The sequence below is a fragment of the Juglans microcarpa x Juglans regia genome, chromosome 3D (assembly GCF_004785595.1).
Source record: "Juglans microcarpa x Juglans regia isolate MS1-56 chromosome 3D, Jm3101_v1.0, whole genome shotgun sequence".
NCBI lineage: Eukaryota > Viridiplantae > Streptophyta > Magnoliopsida > Fagales > Juglandaceae > Juglans > Juglans microcarpa x Juglans regia.
Genome location: NC_054598.1, coordinates 38254967 through 38269972, shown reverse-complemented (window position 1 = coordinate 38269972; position 15006 = coordinate 38254967). Strand labels below are relative to the sequence as shown.

The 15006-nt window shown below is 31.6% G+C and overlaps 1 protein-coding gene across 1 annotated transcript; it reads right to left on the bottom strand.

The window, feature by feature from the left end:
• Positions 1-2087: 2087 nt before the first annotated feature.
• On the bottom strand, positions 2088-5938 carry LOC121255764 (putative zinc finger protein CONSTANS-LIKE 11). Its single transcript, XM_041156259.1, has 4 exons — positions 5674-5938; positions 3601-4104; positions 2824-2967; positions 2088-2608 (listed from the first exon to the last, which is right to left on the bottom strand). Exons 1-4 carry the CDS (start codon positions 5776-5778, stop codon positions 2498-2500), a joined length of 864 nt encoding a protein of 287 aa, XP_041012193.1. The 5' UTR covers positions 5779-5938; the 3' UTR covers positions 2088-2497.
• Between the last annotated feature and the right edge of the window lie 9068 nt (positions 5939-15006).

Here is a 15006-nt window from a genome sequence, read left to right as displayed (position 1 = left end):
CTGATTTGTTTTTTTGGTGGATGGAACTGTAATTGGTAGCTGTTGAGATATTAACGGGATTTCAGAGCCACCGATCATTTGTACCTTCCATATTTTTTTTTACTTTTCATTCAGGTTTTGGGTAAGATTTTGGCAGTGTTGGTGATAAAAGAGGGGGGATGATAAGAGGCTGATCTGAGGGTTGCACCACTCGGACTCCATCCAAATCAGAGGAATGGTAGGTGAATTGAAGTAGTCGGTAGTTGGGTTTGTTAATTGATCTGGGTGATGGTTTTAAATAGAAAGAGCTCTTCAAGAAGATGCTGTACCATGGGGCATGGCTAGCTTTTTAGTATGCGAGTTCATTAATGGCTTTTTCTATTTTTGCAAAGATTCTCCTCATGATCTGAAGGGGTTGACCATTGCCCCAAGATCGGGCATGCTCTGTAACAGATGCCCCATGTCTTTGTACCTGAAACTTTGTGAATGCAGCAAAGAAAAGGAGAGGCGCAAATAGACGGCTGAAATTCAAAGAGCATTAAAAGTCTTGGTCAATGATAAAAGTACCATGAGTCCGGAGTTAGATGATAAGAACGTCACAACTTTTGTTTTTTTTTTTTTGTTTTGTTTTTCTCGTTCCAGTTCTGGTATGTGGTGTTAATGGCGAGGCCTAAACTGGGTGGGCATGTCCATGGAACCATCTAGCTTTGGTGTTTTATTTTAATAATATATGTTATCTTTCTTAACTTGCCACCACAACGTGCTTAAGATAACAAGCCAATAAGGTCGGGGAACGCATGGTGTCAGTCTCTGCTTGTTGTGGGTGCTGTTGTCGATTTTTTTTGTGTCGTGTTGGATTTGAGCCATGGCGTCTGAACAATGATGGCATCAAAATTGACTTTAAAAACTCACCCACGAGTCACGACCCCTTTTTTGGGATGGTATTTTGGGCAGCTGTCTGTGATGCAGTCTGTCTGGCAGATGGGTCCGTTTTTGGGTTTGCTTCGAAGCTACTGTTGCTAGGAGAGATGTTCCAATATATGAACTTATTCATCCAACTTTTCCTTTTGTTCTTTGTGGCATATTTAAGAGTAAAGAAAATTCTGTGTTTATGGTTAAAGGGTAAGCTGCCTTTTAGACCTTTGATTCTCAGCATATATCTCTACGAATTTGTGTAAATTAATTGGTAAAAAGAGCCACGCTTTCATTTTGAATCTTTTGATTGGGTCTGTCTGAAGATTCCTGTGTTGTCAAAAGATGACCTGGCCTGCACGAGGCCACCATAGCTCCATTTAACTTCTCGTCTTCTCCCTAGCTACTTGTCTTCTATTCTACACTTTTCGTGTGAATTTCAGACACATTTTTAAATGGGTTTAGCACCCAACACTTCGGTATTTTTCTAACTAGTAGTATCCCTGACCCTGAACCCATTGACAATGAGTGAGACCAAATAATCTTCGTTGGGCTGGACGCAGTAACCATTATCATCACTATAATCCAAACCCAGCTCAAAAGTGCAAAAGAGATCGGTTCCCATAAGAGGTTTTTCAAAACCCAAGATCTAGTGGGCCCAACCTAAAGCTGTGCTGATAGCAGGTCTAAGATGAGGTTTAAATAACAAGTTAAGATAAAAGTTAAAAGTTGAATAAAATATTATTAAAATATTAAAATTTAAAAAAATTAAATTATTTATTATATTTTATATAAAAATTTGTAAAAAATTATAATAATGAAATGATAAGATGGATTGAGAATATTTCCCAATCCAAACTAAGCCTAGTTTCTAACTATTGATTTGAGTGAAATTGGATTGAAGACTTTTTCTTTCCTGAAAGTTTCTAAAATATTTGAGAAGATTTTTCAAGAGAGATATTTTTTGAATTTATGAAAGCAAAACTTTCATCCGGACCCAAAAAAAAAAAATCCCCATATTCGTCATATAAGCCTGGGATCTGCAAATTTTGTGGAAGCCACGACAACCACACAAAGCAATTGTACTAAGAATATAGAATAGTAGAAACATTAGCAAAGTTCCTGCTTTTACTTTGGGTTATCTCCTTCTTCCGACCCTAAGGAATATGTATGAAAAAAAAAAATAGGATTTGCAGAAACTCCAGTTTAGAAGGTTTTATTATGACAATGGTGTATGAGCAACATCATTAATGATCATTCCATTCGTGAAGTGGAAGCCAGACTAGAAAGATTACATCATTGCCATTACATATCATATACATGAACCAAGTACAATTTTTTTTTTTTTTTTTTTTTCCTGCTTCCCCGATTATTTAGCAAACCTTTTGTACAACTCTACTAAGAGAATTTCAGTCTACATAGGTGGTTTGTCACTACAAATAAAGAGATCAAGGCTACAAGAGTTCGGGGTGTCTGGATTTATTAAGGGATACCTATTCAAACTCTCTCCATTGAGTCCAGCTCTATTCTCGAGGGGGGGGGGGGGGGGTTCCCGCTTTATGTTTGATTATTTCATTGAATCCTGCTGCTTATTTTCTAAACCTCCTCATACTGAATTAGTTAACAGCTCTTGCCTCTTGGCATCAGATTCATCAGTTTTTGCAAACCTTCCGCGAACCCTTGGTTGACTGTCAGCGAGAGCCTTCCTGCAAGCGTACTGAAACAAAGCCAAATTATTAGTTTCAGCAATCAACTTGGGCAGAATTCAGTGTAAGATGAAGAATATCTGTCCAAAAGTGAAAGTTTGGACACTCTGAACGGTTTGTATAGATGGGAACTCCGATTCTATGAACATAACTTTGTTCTTATAATTCTGAAGAAAAATTATTTGGTAAGACATAACTAAAGGACACTTGTGAGCAATTAAATTACCTTGATTTTCCTGCCGAAGTTCCTCTTTGTCTTCTTATTCCTGTATCTGGAGAGCTTTTCCCGGCGCTCTTCGGTAGTACAGTTGCTGACAATTAATGGCCGCTCAAGGGGAGAATGGATGAGGCTCATGCCATTACCAAGAGTCTGTCATAAAAACTCAGTATCAATGACCCAACCCCATCCTGTTGAAATGGCCAGAAACATCTAAACATTTCTCAGTGCATAGACTTTTTTACAAAATGAATGAATGTTTGATGTTCAATTGCAAGTACATGAATCTCCAAAATCTGGTGGTTTTATACCAAAAGGAAAAAAAAGAAGAGAGAGAGAGAGATGGTAAAAATCAATCGATTGGTTGTGATTTTTAGACATCATCCAAAAACCAGACTTATTTTACGACCACTTTTAAAAAATACTAATGATATAAATGTGGTCTTTACTAAATTAAAACCCAACATATTAAACTCAACTAAGCCTTAATCCCAACCACATAAGGTCTTAAAAATACACATAGAAGAGTTAACCCGTTGACTCCATAGCAAAGGGTTGAAAATGCTTCCTATACTTTTTGTCATATGCCATGTTTTCCTTCTTTTGCTCTTTGCCTCTATTAATTATAATTACATTTTTAATGCCATGTGCAACCTCTTTCAGAACCTGATCTCTGCAGATAGATTAGGCATGATTTCATTATTGGAAGAGAACAAAAGCTGTGTGACAATCTCAACCTCAAAATATAAACATGTCAGCAAATCATGTGAATTAACTAAGGCTGACCTTAATGTCTCCATCGCTAAATGCCCTTCGCATTCCATAAACTGTACCCAAATCCATCCCAGGAAAATCAAGGAAACTCGGTTTCACTGCAGCTCCATGCATCCACTCCATTGAACTTAAACATTCCGAGCTGACACTTTTCTGGAATGGTACAGCAGGAAGTTGTCTGTTTTCCTGAATTTTGTTTTCATCTATACTTGAGAGAGGAATCTTGATATCCAGAACTTCAAAGGGTGGTGCCTCTATTGCTGCCTTTTCCAATAGATCCTTCCTGCACTCATAAAAGACCTCACTCAAAAGCTGCTCATTTTGAAGCGATTCAATGTCTGCAACCTTGAGTCCTTGGGTGGAGATAACATCTTGCCCACAAGATATCATTGAAATGGCTGCTGTCATGGGATCAAGGCTCACGAATTGTTCTTCAATGATGGGTTCCGGAGCTTTGAATAGATCCCCCTCTCCTCCCAGGTCATATTCTAATATGGAGGCCTGAGCCAGGTGACCCTGCAGTACACAAGGGAAAAGGAAATCAACAAATATCTAGTAGTAACAAAAAAGAAACTGTTGACTGAAATACCTTGCTATTGACACTAATATTGGACAGAGAGATGAACTAATGATAAGTGAATATAAATGCTACATTAAATTATTAAAATCTGTCCAGATTCACTTGACAAAGAGTAGCATAGAAGCTGATTGGAATCATCTCTTATTGCCATTTTCTACCATCTGACAGAATGCTTAGACAAGAAGAGTTAAGGCTTTTAAAAGGTGTTTATCATACAATTCTGCCAGATTTGGATTTGGACTAGCACGGCTTACTGAATAAAGTTTACTTAAATGATAACTTCAAATCAGTTTGGAAACAGAACGCAGGCTTTAAGAAACAAGCATGGTTTTGAACTTTGCATTTTGTCTGGGTATAAACGGATGGACAAATTCCTTCTGCTGAAGTTGATTTGATATTTACTGAAATTTCATTCCAAATTCCTTCATGCTAAATTTAGCTGTAAATGAGCATCTATATAGAAAACCCCACAATCACAAGCACTATCTCCACGCATAACTGAAGTTCACTGCTTTCGAAGTACTTTCCTTAATAAGAAACTGATCAAGTTGCCTTTAACATCTTTAAATGGCTAAGCAAAGATCTACATCTTCCACCTACTTTTAGCAAAAGCAAAGATCCATACCTACTTTAAAAAGCAGAAAAAAAAAAAAAAAAAAAAATTAAAAAGCAACTCTTCGTTTCCTCCCTTCTCCCTAATTTAATTTTCTTTTTGAGTAAAATGAAGCTAAACTAAAGTTTACTTTTTCTTCCCCCACTTTTTTTTTTTTTTTTCTTAACATCACCCGTCCCCTCTCTTCAACAACCCAAAGATAAAAGGGGGAAATTTTTTATATAGTTTTGATAAAAATACAGTTACTCTTATCAAAGAGTTCACATGGAAAATTCAAAGAGAATATGGAAGAAAGAGTATAGTACACGGAGCTATGACCAAGAAAACGTTCTCCGTTCAATGCATTCATATTCCTTTCCTGTCCTTTTCCTATCCTTTTCCAGATCCAGCATGTAAAAGCAAACCCACAGCTGTTTCCATTTATGTTCCGAAAAATTTTCGGTAAAAATAGAAGCAGTTAATTATTTGTTACCACTTTTGTGGAAAATCCAACAGCACAAAACATAAAGATGCCATACTTCGATCACTAATATAATAATTTTCTATTTCCCCCTATTTTCTCAGCGACCAAACATTGGAGTAAGCAAGAAAAGATCAAGAAAAATGATCAAAATCCCGAAATTCTTTTTAACTTTGAATGTTAGATAGAAAATCAGAACTTTTAAATTCACTGAAACAAGGACTTTCTTTTGCCTCATTTACTCAGCAAGCAAACAGCGGATACCTCAGAGTACAAAACAAAAACCACTCATAAAAGTACACATTGATAGTAAGAAAAGACCCTTCCAATAAATTAGCTCAGATTAAGTTCAAAACCAACAAACAAATGCAGATCAACCAAACCCAGAAAGAGTAGGAAGCCAAGCTAGAGAGAAATAGAAGAAAAGAGTACCATTGAAGCGCAGGACTTGTGGGTTTTGCAGTACTCTTCAAGTTGTTGAGCTTCCTGAGAGAAATTCTGGAAGTAAGGGAACAAAATCTCAGTGTCTGCATACATTTCTCCAAGAGTCGAAGCTTCAAACAGAAACAGAGCTTTTACAGAGAAGAAGCTTGTTACTCTCCCCAAGAAATCAGAGCATAAACAGAGTAACACCAAAGAAGGGAACACACTAACAAAGAGCTGCCAAAATGCTTGGGTACTTGCTTGCTTTGTTCAATGGGTGGCTTTCAATTTATATATATGATAAATGGGAGGTGATGAGGTAAGAAAATCGAGTAAGGACAAACTAGGAAAAAGGACAATCATTATCATAATGCACTGCCCACTGCAGTGTCTGTCTTTTATCATTTTTTTTAATTATTTTAAAATACTATTTATTGGTCTTTTTTATTTTTGGTATTCCAAAGATGTATACTTCTATTATCTTGCTATTTGTAACAGATGGATTTCATTGCACCAAACCAAAATCTGTGAAGATGTCCGTGGTCGGTACTGCACACTCATCACCAGTGACAACAGTCATCACTGCTTGGTTGGAGGCGCGTTGGACACTATTACAGTTTTTTTTTTTTTTTTTTCTTTTTCCCACGTATCTTAAACATCAAATAAATAATCCAGTAATTAATCTCTCTCTTTTTTTAGAAAAAATAAAATTAAAAATACAACTTTTGTTCGTGCCTTTTTTTTCAAATTTTAATGAAAAATTTATTTTAATTGATATTTTTTTTCTAAACTTGGACTTTTCTTTGATAAAAGTTAAAATATTTTGAAAGTTTTCATTGAAGTAAAGTCAAATGTATGAAATTAATTTTTGGAAAATACTATTCCCTACCGAAAATTTCTAACGAATTGCAATTTTTTTTTAAATTTTTTTACTTAATTATTAAGCAAGCTTTTTTAAATGAATTTCATAATTTTTTAATATTTTTAAAAAATATTTAGGCCCGGTTTGGATTCACAACTTATTTCATTATTATTCATCAACTTTAACTTACAAATCTCATTACTATTCATAATTCATTTCACTACTATTCAACAACAAAAAAGAAATTCCCTTTGAATGAGAACAATCCTATGTGGGTGTAGCAGAGTCCTTAATTTTTATGGGTACTGAATATATATGATTACTCCTGATTGGTATGATCAATTGGTTTTCAATAATTTATAGATTTAGATAGTGAGTTAAGATTAGATGAGTTGAGATAAAAGTTAAAAGTTAAAAGGTGAATAAAATATTATTAGAATATTATTTTTTAATATTATTATTATTTTAAAATTTAAAAAATTAAATTATTTATTATATTTTATATAATAATTTAAAAAAATTATAATATTAAAATGAGATAAAATATTTTTTGCATCCAAACCAAATTATCTACGAATTCAGAGTGTTGCCCGATGGTATCAGCATGACTAATCGATTAGGACATAAGCATCATATGTACTTATTTTATTTTTCTTTCTTGGGTTTCTCAATCCTTCTCTAATGCCTTTGACGTCTTTTATTATTATTTTTTAAATCTCTACTGGCCTCTCTTTCTAGTTCCCATGTAAACCCTAGCAAATTGACCGCCTTAGAAGGACTTAATTAATTTTACGTTCGTACGAGTTTATGTACTAAATTGAGATCACATATCTAGACAAGTTACACAGTTTTAGTTGATTCTTGATCCTAATTGAGCTATGAGGATTATTTATAACTACATGCACTGCATTAAAATATTATTAATTATTGAGAAAAGATATTTGTAATCACGAATTATGTAACATCCGTGTAATCGATTTAAAAAAAGTGAATAGAATATAAGACTTATGTAAAAAAAATTAATTTTTTAATAATGAATCTTACTCTTTTTCAAAACAATTATACGGTGTTTACACACTTCATAATTGTATATATATATATATAATTACTTTATTATTATAAAAACGCATCTATATATAGATGTATGCCAAAAGAAATTATATTTTCACCTATATATAAAATTGAAAAAAAAAAACTTACGTGGTTAAAAGAAAAGGGTTTATACGTTTGAAATTACCACTTGTATCAAATTAATTAACTGATGAGAAGAGATATATTTAATTATTTGTGTTACATTCTTAAGAGCTTAGTTAAAAGTTTTGGTATTATTTTTTTCTATAACATGACATGGATCAAATACAATAAAAAACATGAAGAAAAAAAAAGAAATTTGATAATCCAATAAAAGATATTTAAGAATTTTGCTTTTTATATTTCCAACCATAAGCATATATATATATATATATATATATATATATATATATATTATATAACCATCCTTATCATCAGATGGTCAAATGAATATTGAGAGTTGAAAGAAAGTACATCCACCAACAGGCTAGGGTTGCAATTTATATATTTGTGTGAAAAAAGATATTTATAATTGTAAATTATACAATCGTCGCGTAATTATTTTTAAAAAAAATAAATAAAATATGAAATTTAAATAAAAAAATTAATTTTTTAATAATAGACCTCACTCATTTTTAAATGATTATGTAATGTTTACGAATTTTATATAAAATTAATATATATATATATATATATAGTACTTTAATATCCGGCCATTAATTACTTATAAACGTGCAGGTAAGGTCTTCATCAGGTGGCGTCCAATATTCCACAAGTTGCGTCTAGAATTGTTGGCATTTGAATCTTGTTTCCGAAGGGACCAAAATAGAATAGAATACTAATTTCTTCCCAAATTCCCAATTAATTAATTAAAATTATCATGCAATATTATTAAGAGTTTTATTATGTATAAACAAGTTTGCATATTAATCTGTATACTAATGTTGTTGTCTTCATATTCTAAATTTAAATTAGAACTATTTTCAATAAAATCTACTTTCTGACTAATCATATTGAATGAGTGCGCATATTAATATGCAGAATCGTTTATAATTAGATTTTTCCTATTATTAATATTAATAATACAACAACCGCTTGAAAAATAATAGGAAATGATAACCAAAACTTCCTATTAGATCTTTGCGGACTAAATAAGAAAATAAAAGAAAAAGAGGATATAATCCATATTAATGAATTAATAAAACTTGCCGACGCGCGGGTGTTTTAGTCATTTCATTTGTTATTCTAATCCACATTAATTAAAATGTAATGATCAAACTATATTATATATATATATATATTATATTTTGTACTATGTGGATAAATATATACTATAGATCCATCAATTTTCAATACAATCGAGATTAGGAACAGCTTATTCCATATATAGGTCATGATATATATAATGATCATACATACAATTTTTTAGATGATTATTTTTTGAAAAAATCTAGTACTGGCCGGTGTCTTGATCACTCTGGAAAACTTTTATATATATATATATATATATATATATATATAATATAGTGATCATGATTAAACAGTTGAAAAGAACTTCGAACGATCGAGAGCACCGGATTAATCTGATCCCCTAAAGCATTAATTGCGTTTAGTACTGTTAACCATCATAATTATAAGCCGAATTTAAAGGTCGATCGATCAAAGTTATTGAAAAAAAAACAATGGACGTCTATTCAAAGGCCTAATCAGCTTTGCTGGTTTCTACTCAAAAGCATGCATGTAATTAGTGTATACATATATCTTACTTCATCGGTTTGATTCAAAAATATTATATCACGGTTGGTTTTTAGACTTACAAAATTTTTTAAAATATTTAATATTATAAAAAAAATAATGTGAACTATTACCATTATAGAATCTAAGATATTGATCCCAACACCATCATGGAGTCTAGGGATATCCCTACATTAGAAATAAATTAGAAAGACCTTTTACCTACATTATGTTTTCCTTCCATCAATAGTCAACCTACTATTATATCTAATCCTGACAGTGTATCTGGATTAGAAAATGAACTTAAAAGAAAAAAACGAGTGAGAAAAGAAAATAATTTTGGACATGATTTTTATACTTATTTTATGGAGGAAGACCTGTTGACTTTCAAGGATGTCATATTTTCCATTGATTTTGCTTTCTAGAAAGAATCAGTAATTAATGAGATGGAATCTTTTAAGACTAATGGCACCTGGAACTTATGTGATATTCTTCCTGGATGTAAAACCATTGGATGTAAGTGGATTTTAAAAAGAAATTGAGACCTGATGGTACTATTGTAAATTTAAAGTTATGCTGGTTGTAAAGGGTTTTACACAAAGAGAGGGTATTGATTATTTTGATACATATTCTCCTGTTACTAGAATAACCACAATTCGTGTTCTAATTGCTCTAGCAGCGATCCATAAACTTAAAGTCCAAGAAATGGATGTAATGATCGCATTTCTTAATGGTGATCTAGAATAAGAGATATACATGGATCATTCAGAGGGGTTTGTGGTTCTAGGATTGGAAAGAAAAGTTTGTAAACTTATTAAATCTCTCTATAGTTTAGAGCAAGCTCCTAAACAATGGCACTAAAAATCTGATGAAATAATTGTATCTTATAATTTCAAAATAAATGAATCTGATAAGTATTTATATACTAAAATAGTTGATGGTGGATGCGTAATGCTATGTCTTTATGTTGATATTATTCTCATCTTTGGCACCAATATAGATATTGTTTTTGATATTAAAAACTTTCTATATAAGAATTTTGATATGAAAGACATGAGAGAGGCATATATAATTCTTGGTATTAAATTAATGAGATATCGTGATGGTATTAGCATAAATTAATCTCATTATATTGAAAAGATTATTAAAAAGTTTGAGAGATTTGAATGCAAACCTATTAGTACTCCTTTTGATCCTTGTTTGCATTTAAGTAAGAATCTTGAAGATCCTATATCACAACCGAGATATTCCCAGATTATTGGTACGTTACTGTATATTGCTAATTCTACTAAACTTGATATTTCATATGTTGTAAGTGTACTTAACAGATATACTAGTAGGCCTGATGATTCTCATTGGAAGGCATTGGACATAATTCTTAAATATTTGAGAGTATCCAATATTTTAGATATCCCACTGTATTAGAAGCATACAATGATGCTAGTTGCATAACTGACACCGTAGATCGTAAGGGAACGAGTGGATATATTTTTACTCTTGATGGAGCAGTTGTGACTTGGAGATCTCCTAAGAAAATTGTGATTTCACAATCTACTATGAAAACCGAATTAATAGCCTTAGATACTACCAGACATGAGGTAGAGTGATTTAAGAATTTATTATTAGAAATCCACGAGTCAAAAAATCAATGCCAACTATTTTTGTTCTTTGTGGCAATTAGGTTGTGATCAATGTTGATAATAATAAACACTTTAATCATAAGAGGAAACATTTGAATATCAAGCATTCTACGACAAGATATCTGATAAAGAATGGATACCTGACTTTGGAATATGTAAATTCATAAGATAACTTAGCGGATCTTTAGACGAAATGACTGATAAAAGTCGAAGGTTATACATACATTAAGGGGAATGAGATTGAAACCCATTAATTAGGTCATCGGTAGTGGTAATCCAACATTCCTGACTGGGGATCCCAAGAAGAATATTCAATGGGAAGAACAAGTTATTTAAGTGACTAGATCATACTATTAAAATATTATTATAGGTTCATCCCTAGGGTGTAAGTAATACAAATGCAATGATAAAGGAAAAACAAAATGCTTTGAATGAGTCTAAGATTAAGGTGGGGTATTGAATTGCAGGTACCCTTGGAGGATTCCCTATGTGAGTATGACTATGGGGCCGCAGTTTATGGTAATTGGGCTATTCCCTATAGCGCTCATGAATCCAAGATAAGGTGCACGACCTTTATGTACCACCTTGAAAGGAACCTGATATATGCCGTATTATGTGTGTGCTGTAGAGAAACCTAAGTTAAAATATTTTGGTTCAAGACTTGGTTCATCATGGATCTTTTAGATGGAAAACACTAACATTAGGTAAACGTTCAAAGTCGCAAATTACCTCTATTGATGCATAATACTTAGCTCAAAGAAAATTTTGTTTTATTTTGTCTTTTAAAATATTTTAATAAAGTGGGAGATTGTTGGTTTTTAGACTTAAAAATGATTAAGAGATTTAATGTTAAGTAAAAAATAATGTGAACTATTACCATTGTTCAATGTATCGGTCTGGTTCTCTAGATTTAAATGAATCAGTGCATGCCATGGTGACTTGAATCAATGCATACCTCTTGAGAATATGAGCCTTAACCGCTTGCCAACCAAACAAAGGGTTGTGTCTTTTGGTGAATTAGAAACATTTTCAATGTATTCTTTAATATTTGAGAAGTTATGATTTTTCACAAGTATCATTTCATTCATATGTTGTGACTTTTCGCAAGTACAATTTTATTTATATAAGTTGTGATTTTTCACAAGTGTCATTTCATTCTAGTTATGACTTTTCACAAGTTTCATTTCATTCTCTATAAATAGGAAATCCCACCCATTAATTTACTCACTCAAAATTCTCTACAAAATTAGAAAAACATTTCTTCTTCTTTTTTTTTATCCTTTTTTTTTTTTTTTTTTTTTAGCTTTTAGTATTTTATATCGGGTTCAAGAATCTCATTTTGTATGCATGCATACTAGCAAGGAGAGTAACGGAACTGATGTTTTTGTATCTTTGGAATAAATTGTCAAAAAACCTAATATATGTTTAAATTTAGAGGCAACGAAATCTACTCTAAGGAAAGCATCTATCACAACTTGTCTCAACATTAGGTTCTCTCTTTCTAATTTTTTCTTATTATTTTACATATCATCTAGTTTACAAAGTGTTTGCACATAGATAATTTATTATTCAAAATATTCCCAACAATAACTCTATGATAAAGATCATATCTAATTTGTTCGCGCCCAAAATCAACCTTAATTAATTTGCCATGATATATATATATATATACACACACGTGTATATATACACACACGACACATGTATGTATATATGCATGTATTTCAATGAAAGAATATTAATACGAGAGCTCCCAATTTGGCCTCTCGATCTCCTTTCAAGTTAACTCTAGCTAGCATGCATGCGGATAGTGACGAGTAGAACCATCACGACTCAACAGATCGATGGAGGTGTACGCCAATGGGTTGCATGGGTTTATCTTTGTTATAAAGAACGACATATATGCATGAATAAAAAAAATAAAATACAGAAGATAAATTAGTAGTACGTACGTATTAGCTGTAAAAGGAAGAAAGAAAGATATAGATTCTGTCCACCAATATGATGATCAAATTATTCAAATTCTCTGTCAATGTGGAGAGGGCTATTCCTCCACATTGCAATTGGATTTTAAGAAACAATATATATTTTCAAGTGTCAACCTACCTATAACTTTTGTCCCTTTCTCAAACTCAAAGCATAAAGGAAAGATTCAATTTTTTTCCATCAAATGAAGTAGTGGAAGAGGAGAAGAAGGAGAAGAAGTTGAAGTAAACCCTTTCGTAAGCATTACGAGCTAGGCACTTATAAGTGCAACCTAGAAAGACGAATTTCTATTAATTCGGTCCAAGAGATCCAATCTTTTTATTCACACATTCCTTTTATATATATATATATATATATATATATATATATATATATATAAAGGTGAAAATGAATATTTAGTTTTCCATGTATATCCTCCTCCTCCTCCTCCTCCTCCTCCTCCTATATACACACACGATAGAAGTTATTCTAGTTTCTAGTCATTGTGTATAGCACAACATTCACGTCATTTAGATAGTAAGATTTGATTAATTGTAAAATTTAAATTTTAAAATTTTTCTTATAAATTAAATTATACCATGTAAGCATTTTATTAGATATATTATCTACATCATCTTATAAATAAAATTTTTCATATAATAATCGGTTTAAAAAGTTTCTTAGAAACACTATTTGTTTCTTCTTCTTCTTTTTATTTTTTTTATGAAAAAAAAGGGGGTGGAGGGCGGAGTGGTCCGGAATGGGGATTGGGGGACTTGGTAAATAACGACATCTTGAGAGGAATGTGAACGAAAAACCCAATAGGAAAAACCCACTAAAGGTTTCCTTTTCACGAGCAGCAGTATATTTTAATTATTGTTGAGGACAGATAGCTTTCAAGATTGAAAGAAAATACTCACCATGCAGAAGAATATTTATATATATATATACATGGAGTTGGGCTGTAAAGCAAGCAAAAAAGGCTGACAGAATTTTAACCATTAAGACCTCAAATAAGAAAGTATATATATAAATAAGAAAAAAAAAATATAAATAAATTATTTTTATAATCATAAAATAGGTAAATATACACTTAAAAAAATTAAATAAATATAAGACTTACATAAAAAATTAATTTTCTCATAATATTTTTAAAATAAATGTACGGTATTTATATAATTTATGATTGTATTTAACATTAATACATAAAATATGTGTATATAAAGAGTAATTCTACATACAACTGTAAAATACGTAAACTCCATGTAAAAGAGTAGGAATTTACTATTAAAAAATTAATTTTTTTTATGTAAATCTTATATTTTATTTAATTTTTTTAAAATAATTATATAGCAGTTGTACATTTACAATTATAAATATCTTTTCTTTTATATATATATATATATATATATATGTATGTGCTGCCCCGCTCACTTTCCTTTTGAGCAAATGAGGAGTTAGCTGGTGTGTAGAGTACCAGGCTTAGTCTCGTGAAGACGTACTATACAAAAACCTTAAATTCCCACATTTGGTAAAAAGAAAAGAAAAGAAATTGTAAAAGGGAAGCTCCCAAGAACTTCCATATTTATATATATACATTAATTAAATTCATTTTTGATGTCGATTGTCGATAGGAAATAGACAGATCCCCCATTATAAGTTGCCTACACGTGGTGGATTACAACCGCAACACTTGGCGGCCGAATTTATGTAGTAGAATTTAGCAGACAAGGAAGGGGAAAAAGACAATCTTTAATTTAGTTTTTGCAGAGTATCATGGAAAATCATTGAGGCTGCGCGCCATGCACATAGCTAGTGATCAGGAATATCATCATGTGAATCATTTAAAGTGTTTGATTTTGCACTAATTATCTAAGTATTATGACCAGGCTCTCATATTCATTCACGTACTATGTATAACTTGTAATGAATCAAATGAAAAAGAACAACTCGAATTTGAGAACCCAACTTAATTCGCACTTATAAATTATAAGTTGACTATATATATATATATATAAAAGGAAATTATTTTGTTAATGGAGGAGATTAAGTGAATTTAGTCATTCCTTG

Bases quoted from the DNA above. Each gene is read 5' to 3' on its own strand.
- LOC121255764 (XM_041156259.1), bottom strand. From the start codon at position 5,778: ATGTATGCAGACACTGAGATTTTGTTCCCTTACTTCCAGAATTTCTCT. The intron at 2,968-3,600 runs GTCAGCCTTAGT...TTTTTATGACAG, and splicing joins TTAGCGATGGAGACATTAAG to ACTCTTGGTAATGGCATGAG. The intron at 2,609-2,823 runs GTAATTTAATTG...GCTTTGTTTCAG, and splicing joins ACTTCGGCAGGAAAATCAAG to TACGCTTGCAGGAAGGCTCT.